Source organism: Tachysurus vachellii, chromosome 21 (genome assembly GCF_030014155.1).
Source record: "Tachysurus vachellii isolate PV-2020 chromosome 21, HZAU_Pvac_v1, whole genome shotgun sequence".
NCBI classification, from domain to species: domain Eukaryota; kingdom Metazoa; phylum Chordata; class Actinopteri; order Siluriformes; family Bagridae; genus Tachysurus; species Tachysurus vachellii.
In genome coordinates this window covers 10319154-10345712 of record NC_083480.1, presented here as the reverse complement: position 1 = coordinate 10345712, position 26559 = coordinate 10319154, and the positions used below count along the sequence as shown (strand labels likewise).

Sequence of the window (26559 nt, the reverse complement as noted above, 5' to 3'; positions counted from 1 at the left end):
ATGAAGTCCACATTTCACATTTTAATCTGTTTTAAGCTTTCAGCCTGCAGTGTAATTTGTTACCACAGAGCCAAAAATATAACACTTTACCTATTGTATTATACTGTTTCGAGGCTAACAGGAAATATCTCATACTAAAAAAAATTCTTAGCCATTCACTGTATTATAAGGTTAGAAAAGTGCAACTCAGATCTAACCTCATCTTAGTATGGTTCATCTACTGTGATCTAATGAACTGTAACGTCTGTACGGGTGTTACCTCGTTTCCATGGGCTATGTTGCAATAGCTGTCCCTAGAGTGTGCAGTAGTTGATGACGTGAGGAGACCACAGGAGGTTAAGGGGAGGAGGAGTTGAAGTCTGTTATCTTCGCTCTACCCAAGTCTCTCTCGGACAGCTCCATTCATTTGGAGTCCTTTTCACTCAGAGTACAGTATTTATTTTTAGCTTGATTCATGCAAGCATTCTGCCTCAATTTGTCTGCTTCTTACAGTGCAAATACAACACAGTAGCGTGACAGTTTCCAGTCAATTCTCTCACAAAGCCCTCAGAGTTCCTCAAAACAGATTAAGCTGAGAGCTAATAATATTTGCATATTAGGACAATGAGTGTATAAAAAAGCTGCTTTATTTTATGTTAAAGATCATAACAACAATCATTATCATCATCATCATCATCATCATCGTCAATTATCTTCAGTAAGCACGTTATCCTGGTCAGAGTCTGTCGGAAGTTAGAGCCAGTCTCCAACTATGGCTTCTGAGCCAGTCCCAGGAACACCTGGCATATTAGGGGGAAGAGACCCTATTGGGAAGCTAGTACTGTACATTGCAAGTTACCATGCACAAAAACAATCACACTCATTTACACCAATTTGCCTACTGGCGTGTTTTTGGAAGGAAACCCGAGAACCTGGATATGAAAACCCTGTTTGTATTGTTCTGCACACAGACATCAGAAGAATCTTTTGGAAGCGGATACCATGTACCTATTCAAAGAATCCTTGAGAAACCATTTTTCTAAGATCTTGGGATATTTAACAACAAGGATGACTCACCACATTTGTGCATTTTGCTACAAACTCTTGAGTGACATTTGCTGATCATTCTTTGCATAAATTTCACACAATTAGTTGCTTGTACACTTTCATTTTCAGTGTTCATATGCCAATGTCGATGCCCTGATGAGCTACCTCACTTAGCAACCTGAGCTCATAGAAGCACTGTTCTGGGCAGGCTAGACCAGTTCCACACTGGTGCATCACAGGACTGAAATGTGCAGCTCACGCTCGTGCCGCAGGGAGGAAACGCCTGAGCCGCTTTTAGATTCCGGGTTTACTTTAACATTTTTTGCTCAACTGTTAATGCACTCTTCTTGTGTGTCTCAGCTACTGACTTATTTATTACAATCATGCTCACATAGCACACAGACTCCCTGGTTTTGGAAACTAGTGACCTATCCAAGATTCAAACAGATTTATTCTTAGTCTCATGCTGGTGTTCAATCACAATGCATTTTTCTTCCACAAGTAAAACAGCTCAGCACTTTTGCTTTATACCAGGATGTGAGAGTGAAAGATATGAAATATGCAAAAGATATTGCATGTTGATTAAAGATTAGAGAATGTTTTTTTTTTGAAGGGATTGCTACTGATGAATCATTAGAGCAAGAACATGAACTAACAAGACTGAATAAAATGAGTTCAGGTAGAAATGTATTTCGAGGTTTGACTTGAATAGATCATTTATGGTTCATTTATAGTTAACTAAGACCAGCAGAAAAAATGTTTGGCAAAGTTCAGTCGCAGCTCTGACAATGCTAAATATAATGTTAATCTGAAACAGACACAAATACTTAGACAGTAACTGATAAGTATCTGTAAACCGGGGAAAACAGTATGACTTTACCAGCTGGTGATATAAAATATTGTTGTGGACAAATTTCCTATTTTAGACTGAAATCCCATCTATATCTTATGTAGAGTGTTCCCAGGATATTATAGGCTCCATCACAGCCTTGACCTAGATGAAACAGTTACTGATTTATAAATAAAGATAAATAAAGGAATCCTGTATGGCCTTACTAGCATCTGAAACATGACCCATGGCTTGAGCAGGGACATGAAGCCAAAAGTAGACATGTAGATGTAAAAGTAGCAACTTGCAGATGGGAGGAAATGATGAAAGAGTTCAAATCAATGGATGTGGGCAGTGTGCGAAGGAGGAGGAAAACCCCCCTGAGACTGATTCAGTTCCTGATTAACCGAGTAAGGCCTAGGGTAAAAGAAACAGCACACAAAGTCTAATACTGGAAGTGTGTGTATACAGATTGCTCTCTCTGTGTGTGTGTGGGAGAGCGAGAGAGAATTCTAGGAATGCTGTTATTTTCTCAGAAGTGTGAACTCATGACACAAGACCAATCAGTGTTCATTTTAAACATGTATTATTGATTTAAACCCAATTTGCATTAAAATAAACCCAAAGTGGGTGTGGCCTAAACAAGAAAGGTATTTAATTATTTATTTATTTACTCATTTATTTGAATATAAACCCTATTACTCTCTTCCCAGAAATACTGCAGAGTTCAGATTTGGTCTCATCTCATCTACAGAATTCTATAGAATTTCTAATTCATTTATTTTCTTTTATTTTGCAAAATATGAATAAACTAGCAGAGCAATTTAAAAAAACAACAAAAAAAACAAACAAACAAAAAAACATGATTAGACTTCAGATGAATGAATGAACCATGTAAATGTACTGCATGATAATGAATGTGCTCTTTGTCCTGTATAGCTTCATATCTGACTATGACATCTGATTATTTTTTTGTTGTTGTTGTTTGTTTTACTTTTCTGGGGAACTTTCTACAATAAAAAAAAATTTGCACACATCCTATATGTTTCTATATTGTGGCACACAGATCTACTCGAGTGTGTTTGAGTATCAATTTAAGCGTTAGTGGACCAATGAGTATTGATTACATGGCATGATACTCACATGATGTGCCTGAAGTCAACAACTGCAACTTGAATAAAGGGCTGAAATGTGCTTTTGTGTTCATACAGTCTACTGGAAAGCTTATAAATGATTCATGGTGAGAAAATAAACGTATTTCCTTCTTCCTTGCAATGTGTGTGCCCATGAGGGGACAACCATTTGTACGGCTGGGCGCCTGAGTGAAAAAAGCATCATCTTAGCAGTGTGTAAGATGTGTGAAGAGCCGGCCTGGCCGGGGCCAGCAGTGTGTAACAGTTCAGCCATTGTAATTGTGTAATTGTGTACTGGGTTCCCAGTGTATAGTGCTGTGAGGCCAAAGGAAGAACAGCATACCTAAGCCCTAACAAACAATCTGATACTTTATGATTTTGGAAAACGCTATGAATATGTCCTTTGGTTGCACTGTAACCATGGAAACACTGCTTGACTTGAGGAGGAAAATAAGATTTTACTCAAAGAAAACACACACACACACACACACACACAGACACACACAAACACACACACACACAAAGTTTCATACCAACAATCTGGTTTTGTCTTCTTTTACCAGTGACCTGATTTGAGCCCATGACTTGAGCATACTTTGGGCTTGCATGCGGTTAATGCTTTAAACAGGTATCCTGTTGCCATGGCAATAGCTGGACGACTAAGATGTTGGCTAATTCTGCTTCTCTCAGATGCTATAAATGAAGCAAATGCAGTACTATGGTTAATTTTTTGCCATAAAGATGAAACAAGCTAGAGGATGGCTAAATTAATACCCCCCCACCCCCATCCCCCACCACCCTATTCATCTTTCATTCATCTTTATTCTTATTTGGCGATGATGATTTCTGTAGTTTATGTCTTTGACTTACATCAGATTACCTTAATGATTGCTGTATGGTCAAGGGGAAACACTTAGAGGGTGAATATGTTCTAACCCTAAAATGATGGAGGTCTAACCACAGTCATTCAGAGGGAGAGGAAGAAAGCAAAAGTGAGAGACATTCAGCAGCTCTCTATGCACATTGTTCCTATGAGGCTGCGCCAGTGCCCACGCTGTTCCTCCCACATCATCATCTTAGCACATACAACGCTAAATTCTCTCCTCCTTTCCTCTCTCTCACTCTCTAGATATAGCCATCTCTTTCAACCTCTCTCTCAGCCTCCCTCCTGCATTCCCTTATCTCTCTCTTGCTGTCCTCCCCTGAATTATTTCACTTCAGGGCTTCCTGATGCATGCTGTACCTATATGCGTTGTACAAAACATGACTCTATCTCTTAAATAAAACACACAGCTTTATTGTTTTCATAAATTTGCATTTCCGAGTCTAGAATACAAAAGATAGACTGCTGGCTATGAGAATATTTGAGGTTTTTAGCTGGAATATAAAATGAAATGAATAATTATAAAAAAGCCTTTTCTCTAGTTTCTAGCCAGCATACACAAAGAAAAAGAAGGAAAAAAGACAAGAAAAAAAAAGCACAGATTAATGAAAGAGGCAAATAGTACTGTTCCCATACTGTCATTTCACATCTTCATCTAAAGGTCAGGAAACTTTTTGTCCTTATTTCAGTCTCTTTCACTTGTTTGTTACTGTATGTATTATACATTTTTGCCTGTTTTTCCCTCTTCCCTGTGCCTTATTCTGTGTCTTGAGTTTTTGGTAGCTTGTGTGTCTTCCCTTTTTCCACTTAGCCCACTGTACCTGCAGGCAGTGATGCATGCATGTGTGCTTTTTGAGCAGAGTTGTTAATGCATTTCTTTAATTCATATCATATTCCAATGAGTGGGGAAACCCCAGTAGTCTCCTCTCCCAAGCCAAAGCAGATCTACCAAACAGGATGAAGATCCTTGTTGTATACATGCAGATGTTGGAATGGATTCTTCTCTGTTCTACATGAAGTTGATGATCATGTGCAGAATAACTATATGTACTGTAGGTCAGTGCAGAGTGGTGGTGTACTGGTAAGACATGGGCCTACAAGCAAAGCCTGCACACCTGACATCTCTTGTAAGCAGTAACATTTGCGCCTTTTGAAAAGAAGTCCCATGGGGAGGCAGTTGGCTGCATTTCTGTAGGAAGGGAATAAAGTGAATGTATGAAAGTGATCACTTTTATTTGAAATGCCAAACTGACTGAGTCAGGATCCTCTCTGGTCCTCCAAGCACACTGAGTCACTTACTGGATATCTAATATAGCCTTCTGTGAATATTGGCGATGTTTAATCATTCATCTTAATATTTAGACTGTATATATTCTTCTTTAATTTTTTTAAACATATTGCACCAGTATGTTATATAACTTTAAGAACACTATTTCTTTGTAGTGTAAACTTCTATATAGCTAGAATAACAGTAATGCTCACTACTTTACTCTAAACTTTAGTTCATGCTTTATACTGGTCAGGGTGAAACCTATCATGGAAACGCTATAGATGGGGAATCCTATAGAGGGAATACACTCTGGATCATGGGACGTGTCGGTCAGAAAAGGGGTGCCAATCAAACCCAAATGAGGGGATGACAGGTAACAGGGGTTTTATTAAAAGAAACTAGACTGACTAAACACAGGGAAACATGAGGGAAGAAAAAACCTAAACAATACTACAAAATGAATAAGATACAACAAAACCAAAAACAAAAGCATAAAACATAGAACAAATCCAAGAAACAGAAGACACGCAATGACAAGGAGACAGCAAAAAACAGACGCAATACCACAGGATTAAATAGAGAAGGTTATTGGGAAGACATAAGGAACAGGTGTGCAGAGGTGGGAACAGGTAAAGTATAGGGCGGGGCAAACAAATTTGATTTGACAAAACAAAAACAAAGACACATTGCACGAGACAAAATTGCACCTGCCAGAAAGTCCCCCTAGTGCTCAAGCATGGCATAGTCCAAGCCATCTGTGACAGTCTGATGGCTGTAGTTGTCAGGACTCAGCCCGGACTTTTTGGCCATGTGCATTTGTTGTCGTTCCTCGTCACGTGTCTGCCCCGCCTTCGTCTGCTCCTCCCTGTCTACACACCTGTTTCCTATTGTGATTGCCCTGTGTATTTAACTGTGCCGTGTTGCCTTGTGCAGCGCGGAATCTACTGTTGTCCTGTCCTGTCTTTAGTCCGTGTATTGTTTAGTGTTTCCTTTGTTATTAAAACCCCGTTTGTTTTGCTATCCTGCGTTTGGGTCCGCTTCTATCCCGCGTCATGGCAGTAGTCTTCCTTGAACATTTGATTATTTGATCCTAATGTTGATCCTAACATGGCTTTTTGTGGCTTTTTGCATTAGGATCATTTGCTTTCTCTCACTTTCATTGCACATCCTGTGTTGGTATTGCATTGAAGTTTTTTCTTTAGCTTGTAAGTCATGTATCTTTTCTGAAAATAATCATGACCCGAAGTCGAAAATGTTGTTTTGGTAAGCTAGTTAGGGCTATGGTAGCTCAGCGGTTAAGTTCTGTGCTCAAACTTTTCTTGCCTTACTTGGTCCTCAAGCAATCCACAGCTGTATACAGTGTTGTAACAGGAACCAAAAGAGTGGTATTGACTTCTCATAGCCCTTGGCTTAAGGTGCACTCAAAGCTCCGGGAGTAAAAAGATTAAGTTTTCATGAGATGGGAAGGCAGCACACAGAGTCAGTGTTTGCTCAGTGCTAGAAATCTGTGACATATCCCTGGGTATGTAGTACATATTTGGATAAAAGCTAATAAGCGACAAATAAGTCAACGTATGTATGCTTTTTTCATTGTTCAGTCTGAACAGACAATTGTAATGTTAAGTGTGTTGATAGAGTATTTTTAGTTTAGATGATACTTCTCAATCCCGGGGAAAATAGTGAAGTTATGCAAACAGAATTAATTCCATCTGGGCCACAGAGCTACCCAGAAGCATCCTTGGATTGTATCTAAATATTTTATATCTCTCAATGCGTCTGTAAAACATCCTTTTTTTAACCCTCAATAATAGAGCACTGCTGAATGCTTGACTGCTCAGTAGGTGTAGCAGCTCTGACCACAGTTTTGGCTTCAAGGTTCATATTAATGTGCTCAGTCTGCTACGTTATTATTATATAATAACAATATACTGCAAGATTAATAAGGTGATCCTTCCACATGTCATGGATCTAAATATGTGTAACTGTTGATTTCGTTCGTGCTTTCTAGCTTTCTGAAAGGAGAAATTTACGTAGCATTTTTAAAAATTGCAGTTTTACCTCTGAGTTGTTGGGTTGGTTTAAAAAGCAGGAACGCTATTATTGTTTCTACCATTGCTGTCCCAAATGTATGACTGATCATGTAAATCCATTGTGGGTCTGATATGTAACTAAAGCACAAGCCTGTGTAGCAGCGACTTAGTGAGCTCAGAGACTCAGAGCAGTTTCCCTCATCACATACTCTGGAGAGAACGGGAAAGGCATTGGCCTCATTTTATAATGGCTTGTCTGTCAAGCTGTGGTGTGATCACACGTGCCTGCTCTTGCGGGTGGTGGCTTCACACACAGTGAGGGAGGATGGATTTTTCCTTCCACTGTAGAGATTCAGCTGTCATCCTACATTCCCGACTCCCTCTGTTGCTTCTGGCCAACTGTAGGTGGTATGGTTTTGGGGTGACCGTGAGTTGCAGTGGAATCAGCTACTGAGTGAAGTCCACATTCAGGCACTTACATGTTATGTGTTTAATATCCTTAAATCTTGAGATCATATAAAAGTTTATTGAAATCGAATTAGTTTACACACAAAAAATGTAACCATACTACACATTATATATAATTCACTGCTACAGTTGCAATATTCTGCATGCTCATTTTCATAGTCAGAGATTCTAATAACTTTATTTAAAGAACTTATATTAAGGCAGGATGAGAAGCACTGAATCTTATGGTTGTATAACCCCATATAGTGTATATGGTGTGAGATTCCACTGATCAAATCTCCCTCACTGGTCAGGTTATAAATTTACGAGTATATTTTCTACAGAGTTTATAGGACAGTGTCCTCTGACATTGCGCTGTCTCTGTGATTTGTCTTAAAGAGAATCCATCTTAAGGTTTTGGCTGAATGAAGCCCTTAGTCTCTGTGGCCTTGAGAAGTGGGTCCTCATTTCTACAAGTTCCTCATAAATCAATACTAGATATTTTGTTATTTACAATTACTTAGAAAAGGAAAGACGATGCTCTCATTTTTGATCCTGTTGAAGGAGTTGAATCCTGTGGGGTTGCAATATTGAATAAAATAATGAACTTTGACCTGTTAAGGTAAATCTAAAACCCATGTTTGCTATGACCAAACATCTAAAACAGCAAGCATCTGAGCTCAGTGTTACATTCTTATAGATAGCAATATGTATTTAAGATGACTGAGAATACTGTGGACAAAGCGACTTGAGAAAGCAGCTCGTGCTTGATTTTACTCATAAAAGCTAAAGCTAAAGGCAACAGAAGAGCTGATTATCAGAGAGACTGTCACAGTAATGTCAACATTACAGCACCATACAGGCAGATATTCACTCATTCATGCTGTACATTCATATTCACCAGCTTATACAGTACCTAGTCAGGTAGATCCATACAATACAATACAATAAAAGGCAGGAATAGACCTATGATGTAGGAGGCACCACATGGATTTCCTTAAGATTTACACTTTTCCAAAACAGTTATTCCCAAATGCTCTCTCTTGCTTCAATTTTTTATTATCTCACATGTATGCTGTAGACTTGTACCTAAGACCTCCAGTTGTTCTCATAAAGACTCTGGTGGTCATATTGAACATCCTTTCACTTAATACTGATTCGACTTTGGACTATACTGTACATTATTGTGGAAAATAACTGATTTATAATCTTGTTATCTGGTTTCATATACTAGAGGAAGATGGGTTCCTTTTGTCTCTGGTTATTGATAATGTGTTTTATACTTGTGAGATTTTCCTTACTGCTTCACCTCTGTCATGCTCATTATAGACAATCTGTTGTCAGAGATAATACAACAATAAAATGCTATACCAGTTGCACTTGCCCTACCCAAATAATCCACAAACAGTTGCAACAACTGTTGCACAGAATCACAAGCAAAAGAAATGTACATACAAATTCAGTTCACATCAGCTGAAGGACTTTGGAAATGTCAGAAAAAATCCTCTCCTTCATATGGGAGCGCAGTAGCTGTCTGAGTGATTAAGCTTTTTTTATTTTCCAATAATATTGGTTATTGTAATGCACTGGTGCTCAGGTAGGCTAAGTGAGAGTTCGATATCTTTTTGCTTTCCTCATCATTAATAGCAAATGTTGTTCTGTGCAATAAGAGGAAGTTTAAAAATCTAAAAATTTAGAAGTCTGAATCCAAAATGCAGAATGACTAATTGTTTAAAAAACAATGACTACAATATGGAAGTTGTCTTATTCCATTCACAGCAAAAACAGCAAAAAAAAAAAAAAAAAAGAAAAAAGAAAAGCGCTACTGTTGTCTTTTACTAATACTCTACATTTTCATCACAGTTGTATCTCTGATTCACAGCTGGTCTGAGTCTGTCCCCAGCTGGAGATGTATGGTGCAGTCACACACAGATTCCAATTTCTTTCCTCCTGATTGAAATTTAAGCCAGACAGAGCAAGTGTCAGAACGAGTGTATATCAAATGTTTGATTTTTTTTTTTTCAACATGACTTTGTACATGACAGCATGATAATATACACTAGTCACTGATTCAAATCGATTAGGTCCTGTCAGCAGCCAATGAAAACTGAGCAAAAAAGTATTTGTGTTGCTTCTGTATTTGAATTTAAACCCAAAGTATAGTAGAATTAAATATGCCCATGGAAACAATAGAACTAGAAATGATAGCAGAGGCATCATGGACTGTGAATTCTTAAAGGTTTTCAACGTTGACAATATCACTCCTAATTAGTCTTGACTAGAGATGTGTATGACATATAATCTTGAATAGAGAGTGCATGGGTCTGTTTTTTTTTTTTTTTTTTTTTTTCCAAGTTTTTACTTTTGTTCCCCTGTGATTTTTTTTAATGGTTAGTTGGTTCAGTATCCAAAATATAAACTGTGCATATGCTAAAACCCACCAAAACCATGAACATGCAGTTGCTAAAGATGCTTCATACAGCATGCAGCTCTGCATGTTCATGATGACATAAAGCATCCCAATCCCAATGCAGTAAAAACCCTGAAACCACCTGTTCATGTCTTCATTACTATCTGTTGAGAACACTATGAGTTTATCATGAATAATGCATTTGTATTTGGTTGCATCCCTATTCTGGAAACTATTAAAGAGTGAAACCTGATATTAGATTTAAACTCAGTATTTTCCATTTAACGGATATGACTCTATTTGTGTTAAATCAAATAACAATTTATAGCAATTGTATATGCTTTGCTTTTTAGTTTTTTTTTTTGAGGAGACACAGTCTGGTCTTTGTTTAGAACATGTGAAAAGCTGCACATTACGCACATGCTTGCTCCACAGTGAGGTACTCCGGTGAGGTTTATGTATGCAAGGAGCTGCTACATTTTTGATGCAGTATAGGAGGAGTTTGACTCAGACTCTCTCTGACCTACTTCAGCTGCAACAGATTCTCCTGTTTTCAGTGTGCTTTTGAAACAGCCATTTTTGTACAAAAGGGATTTCTATTATATGCAAATGTATGTGTGTGTGTACAAGATAGATAATGAAAGGGTGTGTAGAGGGAGACAAAAAGACTTTGGACACTGATTTGTCAGATCAGGTTAGGGCTCAAAGATGACCACATTTGTGTAAAAAATGAAGCTGAAGGGGTGAGAAAAAGAGGGTGGAGGAAATAGTGAGTAGTGTGGAGTTGTACTGATCTTTAACATACAGGAATGAGCATAAAATCTGTGTTAAGCTGTACAGAGATTTGTAACCATATAGAAAAACGTCTTTATTAGAGAAGTCACCATATCATCACATGCAAGTTGTAAGGTCACTTAACATCTCTCTCTCTCCAGGTCACTCACTCTCTCTCTCTCTCACTCTCTCTCTCTCTGTTTGGTAACCGTAACATCCAACTATTATCTTGAAGCGAAAAGATACGCTTTTCTACCATTTAAACCATGTGTCTACCATGTTAAATTGTATGTATCTTACATTGAATGTAATTAATATGATAATTGGATGTATTTCATATGGTTTGCTAAGACTGACATCATTTAAAAGTCATTATACCACAGTGCTGTTGAATTCTTATTCGGAAATCGCCAGAAGCTGCTTTAGCAGAACTTGGTTAATTTTCTATAACAGCATGGATCAGACAATATCTGAGTAAAATCTCAGGTTTAGATTTATTTGCTCTTTTTATTACATTATTGTTTCTATAGTAACAAGTCACAGAAAATGGTGAACATTCTGCACGAATAGATTAAAAATTGTGTGCAGTTGTTGATATGGTGAATCTTACCATGAGATGTTCATTTAGCGTTTTTAAAAGAATCTCCAGTATCAGCACTTTGTAACAGAGGTGTAACTTGAAGTTTTCTCAAACTCTGCTTCTTTTATTTGGTAAAAATCGGCAATCGGCATTTTCTTTTTTTTCATTAACTTCAAGAGAATGTAAAAAGGGACCAACTATTTATAGCTTCTATAATCTAAACCAACCTGTTTCACAAACATCCCTCAACACTAACTGTAGCAACAAATAGTTATATAGTATGAATTTATGTATATTGTCGTTTAAATTGTTAGTAAATTGTTGTGATATAAGAGAAATAAAACACTTTGAGACATGTTATTAAATGAAAATGATCACACGACACTGTCACCGATTATTTCCCTATAACAGCACAATAACATTGGGTTTTATTCCTTTCTTAAAAACACAAGCACTGAATATCAATTCTTGACTAACCGGCTAAAATAATGTTTGCTAATTCCTAAAATCAGGAATTACAATCTCCTCATTGTTGTTATGGCACCAATAATTTATCAAGCTTGATACGAATGGAGTTATTTGTGAATCGTTCACGAGTGTTTACATAAGAAATTTGGTGTGCATGAAAATCCTCTAAATTCTGGAAATGTTTGTATTCTAATCCTGCTACTGAATGTGTGTATAAGAAGACTAACTAATGTAAACCATGATTTGATCATCTTCAAATCATATAATTGGCATGGATTACTGCACTATTATGCAGAATGTAGTGTAGAGATGAAAATGCAAACCAGCTGTGTCAGGAATGAGTTTTGCATGTTTTAGTGATCAACATACACACGTGTACAAAGAAAAGTAGCATAAAACTTTTGTAAATCTGCCAGGAAAGTTTTAGTGCAGTTTGGCTTATGCAAACATTTATACACAGCTTTACTAAAATATTGATAAATGAGGCTCAGTGATACTAAATGCTACTCTGGGGTTTTTAACCAAATAAACATGTAAACATTAAATATGACTACGTTCTTCTGGATTGACAAAAATCACTCATGTAATCACAGAGCAGAAAGTTAATGAAATACAAAAACAGCCATGTGGCATATCATTTGCAGGTGTCTGTCACACACGATCTAGCCACCTGGCCAGTGGTTTGTTCCATGCTGTGTCCATTGATGAGTGATTGCTCAAGCTCATTGTTGGCTCTTCCACTTGCTGTAAAAATGTGCAGACTGATGAATCTCTGTTCTGGTGGCTTTGTGCCACACAATCAGAGCTGGCCAGAAGCACTAAAAGCTCTCCATCTGAACAGGCTCTCCAGCCGTGCACACCACAATGCCTTCGCATAATTTCGCACTCCACCGCATCAGTGAGCAAGGTTTCGTCACTGTAGGTTTGCATCTTTTAACCACCCCTATGTGAACCGCTGACATAAAGTGTGGAGAAAAATTCTTGTACTGTCTCAAGTCTAGAGAGGTAGCCAATGAACAAACAAGACTTGTACATAGAAAGGCCACTTGTGATAGGTCAGACATGAAAAACATTATCTATGGCTGAGCTTTTACCCTTTGCCACTAGATCCAAGTCTAATCTTACCATTACATTCTTTCATATGGCTGTTTTATGGCATGAAGGCATTTTGATGACATGTTATGAGTCCATGTTCCCTCTTAGAGACAAAGATCACTGCAAATCAATGCAAAGTTCTTCTGACTGATATCCTTTAGCTTATGATTAAATATTTCTGATGGGACTGGTGTCTTTCAGGAAAACAATGCTCTTACCGATAGGAAAGACAGCACACCGAATGGTTTGAGAATGAAAATTATGTAAATCATACGCTTTGGCCTTCAAAGTCAAACCAATTGAACACCTAGGATGTGCATGACATGCTGGACAGTTCTTTCTACCACTATCATCAAAACAGCAACTGACGAAACATCTTTTGTAAGAATGATGTCCATTCTTTCAGCATAGTTCAAGAAAAGACAAACTGTTTTGGTGGCTTACGGTAGCCTAGTCAGTCCCCTTATGCCATTACAATACACACTGTAAAATTTACCACTGTATGATATACAGTATTGAATGAACATTTTAGTGTTGTCTATGTTCTATCTTCACAGTCCATCATATAGAGATATGTAGATTGAGAATGTCTTGTCAGTTGGCTCAGTGGCCATGGCTGCAGTCTGTAATGTAGTCATGACACTCAGCTGTCCGCCCATTGCACTGCCCTGTATCCCATGCAAGCAGTTTGATGAATGCACCCATTACTCCAGACATTATGTGTTTGCAGGCTTGAGGTTTTGTGTAGCTAAAGCATATGACCAGCCTGGTGAAACAGTTCATCTTACAAATACACAGCTTACACTTGACACACAGTAGCATCAAGCATCTCCCAAAACTGTAGCATGCACATTAAAATTGCATCAAGGTTATGCTTGAGAAACATGCTTCTATCATAGAATTATGTGATTTTCATAATGAAAATCTGCTGTACATATTTCTGTGTTGAATATATAAATGCTTAATGGACTCCATTACATCAGTGGGTGTAATGAGAAATAAATGGGAAAAATACAGACACTGAGGAGATTGAGTCTGTGATATGGGGTTTTCTGACAGAAATGTAGTGGTAATGTGAGTAAATACTTTCTAACACAGCTAGAGATCAGAAGTGCCAACAGAACATAACCTTCCACATGGAATCTACTAGAAATGAGTAGATAGCACTTACATGATCAGAATTCAACTGATGCATCATCCTACTAGTCCCCAGGAGTTTATGCAGGTGTTTGCACTGCCTTGGCACTCCAGCACAGAAAATCCCTTTCCAAAGGAGGGTCTGGAAGCTGAAGTTGGCCAGCTCTGATTTTCATGCTCTGTTCTCTGCTTGATATTCTGAATGCTAGGATTGGTGGTAATGAGATCAGAATGGATGAATGAATGTATTAGCTGGCTAATCACAAAATTATTCAATCATTTTTCTCATGTAAGAGGATGGATTGAAGATTATTAAATGCTGAGCTGTTTTATGCTGCAATATAATTTGTGATCATAGCCATAAAAAATAAATGAGTACATTTGCTTGAGGCAACGTCACCAGGTCAAGGGTCGGGTTGATGGAATTAGAAGACATGCTACGTTGGAAATCTCCAAAGGGCCAAATAAATCCTAGGAAGTGCTGCTTACCCATTTCTGCCTGTTATCCTAGCCTGAATTTACACCACACACTGCATCACACAATTATCCAAAATGGCAGTAATTACCCCTGCATCCCTCCTTGACTCTCCAGAGGAGGCATCCTGGGGAGAATGGAGGACCTCGGGCCAACAAATAATTAACTTGATAATGACCTTGCTTTCCTCAGCCCATTCCTCATATCCTCTCATCCCTCCATGTATCAACTAATTATGAAGCTACTACACACTGTATTCTCCATCCCATTTTTATATGACTATTCTGATCATATTGTGAGTTTCTGCATAATGTCTCTGTCCTGTCAGTGGTTTGTTTCCCAGTTGTGGTCAGCTGTGCTGATTTCAACACATGAAAGTAGCCTTTATTGTGCAGAAAACACTGAGCGGGTGGGGAGTTTGTGATGGTGTGTTTCAGCCAGGTATCCTTTAGTGCATTCCCACAGTGAACTTTGACTTGTCTTTTAATAGTTTTCCTTTCTAATGTTTTCTACTGAGATTTAATGTAATCATATCATATCTAGCATGATTATATTTATCTTCATGGCCATTCTCACTGCACAGCAGTAAAAGCTGTTAACCATCTCTAACCTCTTATAAAGATATGCTGTTTTGAAGGGAACTGTTTGGCACTTTCACAGCCAATTTGGACTGATCATGGGATCGTTTGTAAATCCTTAGCAATCTGATGATAATCTGGTTCTGGTGGTGCCACTGCACTGAATTAAGCCTGTCCAGCTGTGATCACAAAATCAGGGCCAACTATGTGGAAGATTAAAAAAAACAAAAAACAACAACAACAACAACAACAACAACAACAACATGCCAGAATGTACCAAAAATTTTATAGCCCATTAGCCTTTGTGGTTAGCATCTTCCCTATACAAAATATTAAAACTCACATCCCAGGATTAAATTTAATGTAAGTATGTACTGTTTGTAGTACAAATATTTTACATTTTATTATTCCCAGGAGATTGTGTTCATACAGTGTGCAATTTTCAGTTTATAAACTGCATGCTATGTTCATAAAACAGAGGAGAATCTGCAATCACAAATGATGTGTTTTTACTTAAACATGAGCAAAAAAACTTAAACATGAACAAAAATCTATTGGTGCAGGAAAAAGTCATATGAGTTGTTTATTATTTCCCTAAACGTAAAGTAATTAGTCTAAAAAACCAATGGCAAAGTTCATATATATTTCATGGGTGTTTATTTCAAGCCTTGCACATAGAGTTTAGTATATTTATGTTTTGTTTTTAAAATTAAATTGTGGATTGTGAGACTTTAGGCAACAGATGTCTGGAGACATATATTGAGCACTTGGAGATCAATACCACATTATAGTCAGACGTCAGTCTGTCTACTGTCTATGTAAAGTCTTGGTTTTCATTGGATAGCACAAGGTTTAGTCTGAATCTTCTCACTGATGCTTAGTCAATGCAGCCTCTCCAGTCAAGCCTCTGGGGCCTGCTGTACAAATGTTACCAAAGGGCATCAAGGCTACTTAGTTCAGTTTCATACACTGCACACATGTGAATATCTCCATGCCAAAATCCCAATAGCAAGCACAGTGTTGGATTTCACTCACAAACATTCGAAAACCCGGTGTCTTGGGGTTCTAGAAATCAAGGTTGATTTGTTCGCATGAGTGGTCTCATGGAGTCTGCAAGCGTAGCGATGGAAATGAAATTTACTGAGCTCATATTTTCTTTATTCTAGGTCTTTTGTAGTGTACTATGCTGTCAGTGTGATGGCACTGTACATTATATTTGATTCAAATGTTTAATTTTCAGATACTTTTCACTCAAGATTATCAGTTGTAAAGGAAATGCCTCATCCTTGAGTCCTCACAAAGAAGCTTACAGTATTTACAAGACAACCATGTTAACTTTAGGGTGTGATGGCCCTTTTTATCTAATCAACATATCTGCTTTTCCTGTATGGCAGGAGAGCACAATGGTTCAATTTTTTTTTTTTTACATAAAAATTAATTGCATATGTGTATATGCAAATATATTCCCAAATGAGTTCTGCCAAATGCATAAATAGAAAGATTCCAGAATAAAAAAATATATTTTTTAATGAAATAATAAAACAAAAATGTAAAGACTCACAAAATTATACCAAATGCAAAATAAGCTTATGAAGATTTTTAATGCTTCACTTACTTTTGTGTATTTTATAGGTATATTAATAACTTTTTAAGACTAAAGATTTAGTCATTTTTTATAATACTAACTACATATTACATTTTTATCTCCATAGCAGTCCTGCACGACATTGTACCACATATAAATTGCATATAAACAACAAAAAAAAACATTAAACCAAATAACATATCGGTTATGTTTTTTGAATGTAAGGGTCATAGGTGTTGAACAACAAATCCAAAGGTTTAGTCCAAGATGTTTTCTTGGTTAAGGGCTCAAATGGCCTGTGGGAAGAAGCTCCTTCTCATTCCCTCTGTGTTGGTCTTCAGGGAGCGGAAATGTTCCCTGACCGCAACAGAGAGAAGAGTCCACTGTTCGGATGGTTAAGTCTTTAAGTATCTTTCTAGCCTTGGTCCAGTACCGCTTGCCACAACAAATTACCATTGGAAACCGGGTTCTACTGGAATCAGGGGCAGATTCTGCCTGGTTGGAATGGAAACCACACTGGAGTTTGTAGATAAGCAGATTAGATAAGCAAATAAAATAGATTTTAATAAATAATAAATTATAAATGATTAGTATACAGGAAATTTGAGAGCACATCTAAATCAATTCCATCACCAAGCACGTTAGAATTGAATGAAAATAACGCCATGCAATTACGTTTACCCACCTGGATTGCTGGACTCTTTACATTTCCTCTTTACAATTTTCATTAGCATTCTCACAATGAAATTAAGCAGCTCCTAACCTTTATACAATCCAATTCCTGGAAGTAAACATTTGATACCTTGTTTGAAAACTAGCAACCAGAAATCACTGAATCTCCTGCACCAATACAATACCACATCTAAGCTGTAGATGAATCCTTTAATGTTTAACAGTAGGAAATATACGATTGATACGATTAAAATACTATTCAGTTAGTCACTATACCCTGCAGTATACTCTGAAAACAGTCTTAATCAGAAATTCAGATTTTTGCTGTTAGACAGCTTTTGGCATGTCACATGTGCTGACCTTTTTGTTTAGTCTAATTTTGTACATGCCATTACCAAACTCCCTGTGTGAAAAACAGATTGCGTGTGACAGGCTGCTCCCCATTTCTGGCCCCTCTCTCTCTTTCTCTCTCTCTCTCTCTCTCTCTCTCTCTCACTCTCTCTCTCTCTCTCTGAGCCTCAGGTTGCTTATTTGAGTTCAGTAATTTGCCATTGACTGGAGACAGGTGCAGCTGTGGCCATCGCCACCTTTAACAGAGCATTTCATCTTGGTTAGCTAGTCTTGATTATACTCATTGTAACCACAATGCCACTTTATGGCGGACCATTTTATGATGCGAAGGATGTCCACAGAAAATAGTCCCATTAATAATATTTAGCCTTCGTTCTTCTATAAGTCAACGAATACTGCTGTTCTCTTACATTTCCCTTGAGACCTGAATAGCTAAATAAGCAGTTAAATTTTGTTCATGTGATTTGCCATGTTATGGAATACTATATGTGGAAAATATTATTATTGTGGACAGTATTATTGCTCATATAAAGCTAATGAGGTGTGATCAATATGTCTTAAAAAGAAATTTCAAAAAAGTGAATTTTGAAAAATGGTGTAAAGTTTAACAAAGTGTGTTTCAGAAATTGGTGTCATCTTTTTGTAGAAATATTACTGAACAGGTTGCCGACCGGGGGGCATGGTGGCTTAGTGGTTAGCATGTTCGCCTCACACCTCCAGGGTTGGGGGTTCGATTCCCGCCTCCGCCTTGTGTTTGTAGAGTTTGCATGTTCTCCCCGTGCCTCGGGGGTTTCCTCTGGGTACTCCGGTTTCCTCCCCCGGTCCAAACACATGCATGGTAGGTTGATTGGCATCTCTGGAAAATTGTCCATAGTGTGTGATTGCATGAGTGAATGAGAGTGTGTGCCCTGCGATGGGTTGGCACTCCGTCCAGGGTGTATCCTGCCTTGATGCCCAATGACGCCTGAGATAGGCACAGGCTCCATGTGACCCGAGGTACTTCGGATAAGCGGTAGAAAATGAGTGAGTGAGTGAGAGGTTGCAGACCGTTAGATTATTAGATTTTGTTTGCCACAGTAACTTTTAAACATAGTGTATTATGTTTGTATAACAAAGTAAAACATACTTTTATTTAATAGTGCTGTGATTGTGAGCTCTAACTACAGCTAAATATAATTGATGCTGGCTTTGACTCCTTCTGCATTTATGCTCAAATTGCAAAGCTGATTTCCATGGCAACATAGGCAAAGCCTGGTAGTCTGATTCTTGCTGTGTTACCTTACAAGGAAATGACCACATTCTTTTGACATCACTCAAAAAAAAACCTTTTCATTTCAGAGCAAATGCTAGCGCTATATCGGTACAACCATCCTTTAAGGCTTTTGAACACCATGCTTTTGTTCATTGATTGGAGTCTAGTGGAGCTTAATGCCAGGAAGTATACGTAATACAGGGCTTGTTCTTGGCATGTCACTGAATTTTACATGAATACTAACCAGTTCTATGAAAATCAATTGACGAATTTCTGTGAAATTTCCATTGGGATCATTACTGCTGTGCATACTCAAAGGCGAGGATTTTGCATTATATGGTCTAAAGTATTTTGACACCAAAAAAATACACCATGTGCCATATATGCGGGTCATACCCCATATTTTTGATTGATTTAAAAGTCTTTTGGTGTTGTCTATTACTTCTCTGTGCACAAAATAAGGTCCATATAGACATGGTTTGCCGAAGCACAGAGCCCTGAACCTAACCTTATTGAACAACTTAAACACAATGGCATTATGGCTGCAAGTCTAGTGGAAAGACAAAAATAAATAAACAAAAACATTTCACAAAAAAGGCTGAATTCTTTGTTAACTAACCTCGTTGTGGACCATCACTGTACGAATGAACACTGATTTAGCAAAAGGAAAATATTTCTTATTTACATTACTGGGTTTTTTACAGTATGAATGCAGTAACAATGTGTAAATACATGACAAAAAAGGTCAAGACATATTTATAAAAAATGTGCAACATCATTTAGATTCTCTAGTGTTTCATCACATCGTTTCTTTTTACAAATATGAAATTTCTATCTTTGACACAAAATCACCCTGACTAGTGTGGGTGAAGATGAACATGTGTTCAGTGGTAACAGGCTTTCAGCATGGCTTAAAACATGTGTACTGGTTTTGGAATGAATAATAGAAACTCAGTGGTAACTGAGTAATGAAGAAATGAAGAAATGCCTTGGTTTTAGACCATGTGAATGAGAGATACTGTATTTTTTACCATTTTTTACAAAAATTTAAATTTTTGTCATTTTGTCATTTTTGTCATTGAGGATGGGTTCCCCTTTGAGTTTGGTTCCTCTCAAGGTTTCTTCCTTCCGTTCAAGGGAGTTTTTTCTTCCCAAGGCTGCCTGAGTCACCTCAGACTTGCTCATTGGGGACAAATACAAACACATTTAAATATATCTAATATTGAGCTTGAATTTTGTATTCTATTAATCTTTCTATTATTCTTTATAATAACCTTTTTTTCTATGTTGTTGTTCTGTATAGCTGCTTTGAGACAATGTCAATTGTAAAAAGCACCATACAAATAAACTTGAATTGAATGTCCATGACCTTAGATTTGTAAGCTTCTATCTGAATGAAGAGCTGTTAAATGCAACTTAATGCTTCTTCAAATGTATTTTAAATCAAAATCTGAGACGATCCTGGATGGCACTGTGGGACAGCAGGTAACACTGAGCCTTATAGCTTCAAGATCCCTGGCACATATCTGAGTTTAGGTTACTGTCAGCATGGAGTTTTGCATGTTTTTCTATTGTTTGTGTGGGTTTCCTTCCACCTCCAAAAAAAACATGTTTGTAGGTGGTTCAGTAACTCCAAATTGCCCTTAGGCTTGAATGAGTGTGTGTAATGTGTAATAGTTGGCTAGGATAAACCATTTATTATTCCTAAGTGACTGTCTCTTTGTGAACATAATTAGGAAAACACCCACTCAGAAATGCTATTTAATATTTTGCTATTTATTAAGAAATGTAATATTTTTGACATGGTAGACTTAGTCACTATAAATGTTAGCTAATTAATGAACACAAACATGAATATACAACCCTAATGTTAGGTTTCAGTTTCAGCTACAGATTAGCATAAACTCAATAGAATACTGCCTATTTAGATTGTCAGTTAGCATGCTAATTTTCATGCTAACTCAATTAACAACAGTCTACAAGTTATGTGTTCATTGACATCCTTAATCTGAGCAGTAAATGAACCGTTTTAACACTGTGTTGCTTGATTTGTCAGTTAAAGCAACATGATAGTTTTCAAAGCTACATCTACTATATTGCTGGGTATATTGTCTGTACCTTTAACCCTTGTTTGTGGGCTTGCGTGTTATTTTATAGCTGTTAAGTGAGTTAGCCTAGGGCTTCTATTGACCTATATGAAGGTGATCTACAGATTTTGACTGATACACAACAGTTTTGAAATGGTTCAATTTCCAAATCAACTGCCCAACACTATTTTGGGAAACCAACAGGCTTGTTCATGACCTGGTATGAGACAGGACTGGATAACATGGAAGCATAGGACAGGACCTGAAAGCTAGTAAGTAACTCTTCTCTGGGGAATTGTGAGTGTATCAGGTTTACACCAATGTTGCATTAATGATACTTTTTTCCTCACACAGTGTCCTTAGTGGTCAAATGTCAATGAAGTAAAGCAAGGTTGAAAGTCAGAATTTACAGCTTAGTGTCAAGTGTCTTTGCTTATATCCAGCAGTCAATGATCAACCTTTTGTAGGTGTTTAGTAAGGGTTTACCAAAATCTTCATGTCTTTACAAACAGATTAAATCAGACCAAAATTGGCAGGAGAGTCATATTGCAATCAATAGACCTTACTCCATCTTTTTCTTTCTCAAGCATTTCTTCGGAGCCATGGTGTGTTGCTATGGTGATGTGAAAAAGGGCTGCACACTGCAGCAGTGAGTTGGTTCTCTTGGACAGAACATTGTGTTTGACACATTAAAAAAACAGAATACCCAGAGATCTTTTGATTTACATATTCTGCTGTTTTCTCATGCATTCTTCCACAATTAACAACCATATGCAAATGCAGGTATTATATGTTGGTGCACATATTAATTGACTTTGCACAAATAATTTTAGTCAGTATAACTCTGCTGAGTGATGAGCAAAACAACAACCGACAACGAGGATTAGTGCACGTTCCAACCAACTGTTCAGATCAAACCAGAAGAAATCATCACTAATCATTTTGACTGGTGACATATTTTTGCCATTTTCATCCTGACTCATCCTATCTTTCTTCCCCCTCCGTTTCAGTGTGACAATGCAAAGGGATTAAGGGCCTTCTTCGACGCAATCTGCTATGGTCCCAAACATTTAATGATCTTCGGAGGTGTGTGTCCATCAGTGACGTCTATTATTGCGGAATCGTTAGAGGGGTGGAACCTGGTGCAGGTAAGACCAATAGATATTTTATTAATGTTGCGAGTAATAAGAGTCGGAGAATCTCCATAGTGGGGACTTTCTACTGCTTAACAGCTAATCATTGTACCGGTCATTGAGGTTAGAGCTTTATTGCAGGTCAGCTCATATCATTTTAGCTTTAATTTTACCAGCATCAGTCTCACAGTCCATCTATGTGTAATGAAGAAGTCTCGGAAAGAGACACATGAGGTTAATATGTTAAAAATGTCAAGAGTCAAAAATCTTCAAGGTAGTCAAGGCAGATCCTACACAAACATACTGTGTTACTGTGATATAGTGTTTATATTTGCTAGAAACAGGAAGTGTTGCCAGATGTGAATGACTAACTAATCTAGTGTTCAGGAGAAAGTGACCCCTGTTGACAGGGAGTGGTATTGCTGGGAGTTGTTGTGACACTATGGCATGTATAATACAGTTTGGATTGTGGTGACAGTCGATTGGTGACTGAATTCCACCCCCAGATGCTATACATTTGCTTTTAAACATGTTGTACATGGTGTACATGTGAAATGTCAAAAGCGAGCAGACATCTTCCAATCAGTGCAATTAGTTCTCATTAATAATTCCATGTACATAATTGCATGTACACTTTTTGTTGGCTTTATGCTCATTATTCTCAGAGGAAAAACTCTATACTCAAGCATCAAGCCTTTGAAGTTCTATTTAACAAATGCCTTTGATGTTGAAATGATTTGGTTGAATGTTTTTTCCAGTGTTTCTTCTTTAACCCCTCTTGAAAGTTCTGACTCCATCTGGAGCTTGTTCTTACACACACACACACACACACACAGACACACACACACAGGTGTAGATTAAATGCAGAGTTGATTTCTAATTATCCAATCCCATTAAAACATAGCAGAAAACATGTGATAATGTAACCCACCTGTATTTTTAGTTAAGGAATAGAGAGGATGCAGTTGATGGCTCAGAAACTTCATATTTAATGAAGAACATTTATTAAAGGCATTTTTGACATTTAAGAAACATTTTATTTATAGTGCTGTTGCATAAAAAAGTGGTATGTAGCAGACATGCAATAGATTTATGCAATGTGCAATATGTTTGATGCTACCAAGCCAGTGTGATTAATGCTGACAAAGTGAGGGCATTGTATTAATTACTGAGATAAAACAAATTAGTCTTGAGTTGTTGTCACTGATGTTAAGCAACCATCTATTTAACTGCCATCTGTCATTAAGCAGTGGAAAATCAGTGGATTCTATCTATCTATCTATCTATCTATCTATCTATCTATCTATCTATCTATCTATCTATCTATCTATCTATCTATCTATCTATCTATCTATCTGTCTGTCTGTCTGTCTGTCTGTCTGTCTGTCTGTCTGTATCTATCTATCTGTCTATCTATCTAATGGTGCTGAAGGCCTGATGGCAAAGATTTACGGATTTATGCACCTTTATCATCTTTGCACTCTGTAAGTATTCAAAGCTGAGTGAGATCCAAGCAGTATAGCACCCTAAGTCTGACAGGATCTCACCTGCTCCCCAATGTACGTCACGCACCATCGTGATGTCTGACGTCAGTTCCAAGAGTGAGAAGATCTTCTATCTTCAGTGTGATTCCTATGCAGCTGTATGTAGAGCAGCTGCTGCATTTACTGAAAAGTAAATTGATTGTTTTGCTCCTGTTTTTCATTACCCGATGTCAGGAGCATTTCACATATTTGTATCTCATTTTAGCACCCAAAACAACACTTAAAATAAAATGATGTTGCATTGTGATAAGGAGAGAGAGCAATCTTAGAATAATAGAGATGACATACCTAGAGATGACAGACTGTCAGCAAAGTGATACATGATGACACAGACTGACTAGCAGTTTATTTAAGGAACAGTGAGCAATGTGTGTGTGTGTGTGTGTGTGTTTGTGTGTGTGTTTGCGTAATTTTGGCACGGATGCACACTTGTATCATCTCTATCTCATTATTTTATGCAATAATTGGTCTAAAATAGGTCTAAAAATTGGGCCCTAAAATCTTTGGCAAAAAATGTTTGAAGGAGAACTGATCCAAGTGTGATCTATTATGGCTCTCAATGGAGCAAAATGCGTTTTATAGCTTTTCTGGATGGGCATTGGCTCACTGATTACTTGCAATAACATCGTTAACCATAAGAAGACTTTAGTATGCCATTAAGACTGGCCACAACTCAAGCATTACCAATGTTGAATTTTTTTTCTTTTTTTTTTCTTTTTTTCAGAATTTGAAATTCACTTTTCCTGAATGTCCTGAAAATCTAATTTTGTTCCTTTAGTGTGCTAGAAAGTAATTAATAGAGAGTATAACATGGAAAACACCTTTCATGTATAGTAACCATTGATTTATTAAGTGTGTGTATACATCCATGTGTTAATTTGACAACAGTTACAAAAAATTCCAAACTGATTTTCAAGTCCAAACTGATTTAATCTACAGAGATTTGCCTTTAAATGAGCAAAATATTGTCGGTTTTGCGTGTTTGACTTGATTAATATATTATTCACTTTAATTATACAAAAATGATTTACACATTAATACATAAACATGCCAAGTAGGCAGTGGTGACTGGGCAAATATGTTAATTATGTAATATACAGTAAGAAAGCAGAAAAGCATTCAGGATAGATATTTGCGTTTGTAAATCAAAGTAATAAAGACAAAAAAACTCTTCATTGAAGCCCATAAGTGTTGCCACAAAGATACAACTGAAAACCATTTAAAGGGTTTTAGATTTGACCTTTATTCCAAGAATATACATTTGTTAATATTTCTGTTATAAGTAAATATTCAAAACAAAACCATTTACTGACCCATAATAATGAGCACATTCATCACATAGTATGTGCTACATACTATATGCTATAGTATCTTAGAATAATTGTACACGTTCTCAAAATTAAAATAATTAATAACTTCTGATACCAACAGCTGTCAAACACAGTCCATAGGTTTTCTTTACACTTGAACAAAACACACATTTTTTTCATACCCGTTGTGTTTGTTGTACTTTAAGTTACTTTTACAAAACTACCTTTAATCATCATTTTACTTGACATTTGACTTTAATTATCCATCACAGGGCACCATGTGCACACCTTATTACATCTTAGCCTGTCCATGTATTGGCATGATTTGAGGAGGAAATCACATGGACACAAAGTGAACATGCAGAGAAAGTAATGCGATTTCCGGCTCAGTAAAGGGACTGTGGAGCTGTGTGGCAGAAATTCTGCCCACTGAGCCACCACGATTCGGCAGATTGAACACACAAATTAGTACTCTTTATATGGGATCTTTCCAAATAAAGGATCTCCGGTAATAGTAATACTTTCTGTGTTCGTTCACTGCATCACAACTGTCTTTCTCAAGTTAGACTGTAACATGGTCTCAAACTTCTTTTTATCCACTGAACATGGTGTTGAATTTCTTGAATGAAGTTCTTTTTAACTGGTTTTTAGATAACTGAAATTTAATAACAGCACATTTTATTGCATGTTTGTTTGATGTATATGAAAATGACCACTACTGTTTTGCCTGAAAACATCATTCAAGTCTCAAGTTTGCTGGTCATATGCATGAATAACATTACATGTTTTTAATGATTTAATCAGAAGGGAAATATCTTAATAATAACAAGAAGTAACCAGTATTTACTGTTACAATTATCTATTTGACTTGCTAAGTCAAATTTGATTTCTGGACTTGATGCTTGTGTAATCTAATAGACTAACTCAAATTAAACATAGATAAACAAAACCAATAAACAGTTGTGTTTTAAACCATCCAACATTTGGATTTGTTTTAAAACCACAAGGGGTTTTCTGAGGTGAGACAAGGGGCCAGTGTGACGCTGCAGTCCACTGGCTTATTCATATTCATATAGTGTGAACTATATTGTCTAACATGAGAATGTAACTGCAGACGATGTCTTGATAATGATCCATCATCATTTTCTATACTATGAACTTTATTGGATGCCTTGAATAGAAATTCCTCTAGGACTCTGACGCTACGTAAAGACACAGAGCCATGGGCTAAAAAGTAAAATCCACTTATTCACATAAAGTGCATGTGTACAACCTTGTGCAAATAGTGTAGAAAGGCAATACACTACTAAACACTATAATACAAGACAGATACATCAAATAGCACTGAGCAGTACACAGTCTGTTGGATTCCGAGTGAGTGCAAATAAGGATGCTTTTGTTTTGTATAAATCTTTTTTATTGTTTTATATAAATAAAAAAATGTAATTTTAATGCACTATATTTAGTTTACACTTGTTAGCAACATCTCC

The 26559-nt window shown here is 37.1% G+C and overlaps 1 protein-coding gene across 1 annotated transcript in view; it reads left to right on the top strand.

The window, feature by feature from the left end:
* Nucleotides 1-26559, top strand: part of gabbr2 (gamma-aminobutyric acid (GABA) B receptor, 2) — a 159784-nt gene that overhangs the window by 17725 nt on the left and 115500 nt on the right. Inside the window, exon 2 of the mRNA XM_060857363.1 lies at nt 22093-22230. Coding sequence (XP_060713346.1) covers nt 22093-22230 — 138 coding nt within the window. The remainder of the gene's footprint in view (nt 1-22092; nt 22231-26559) is intronic.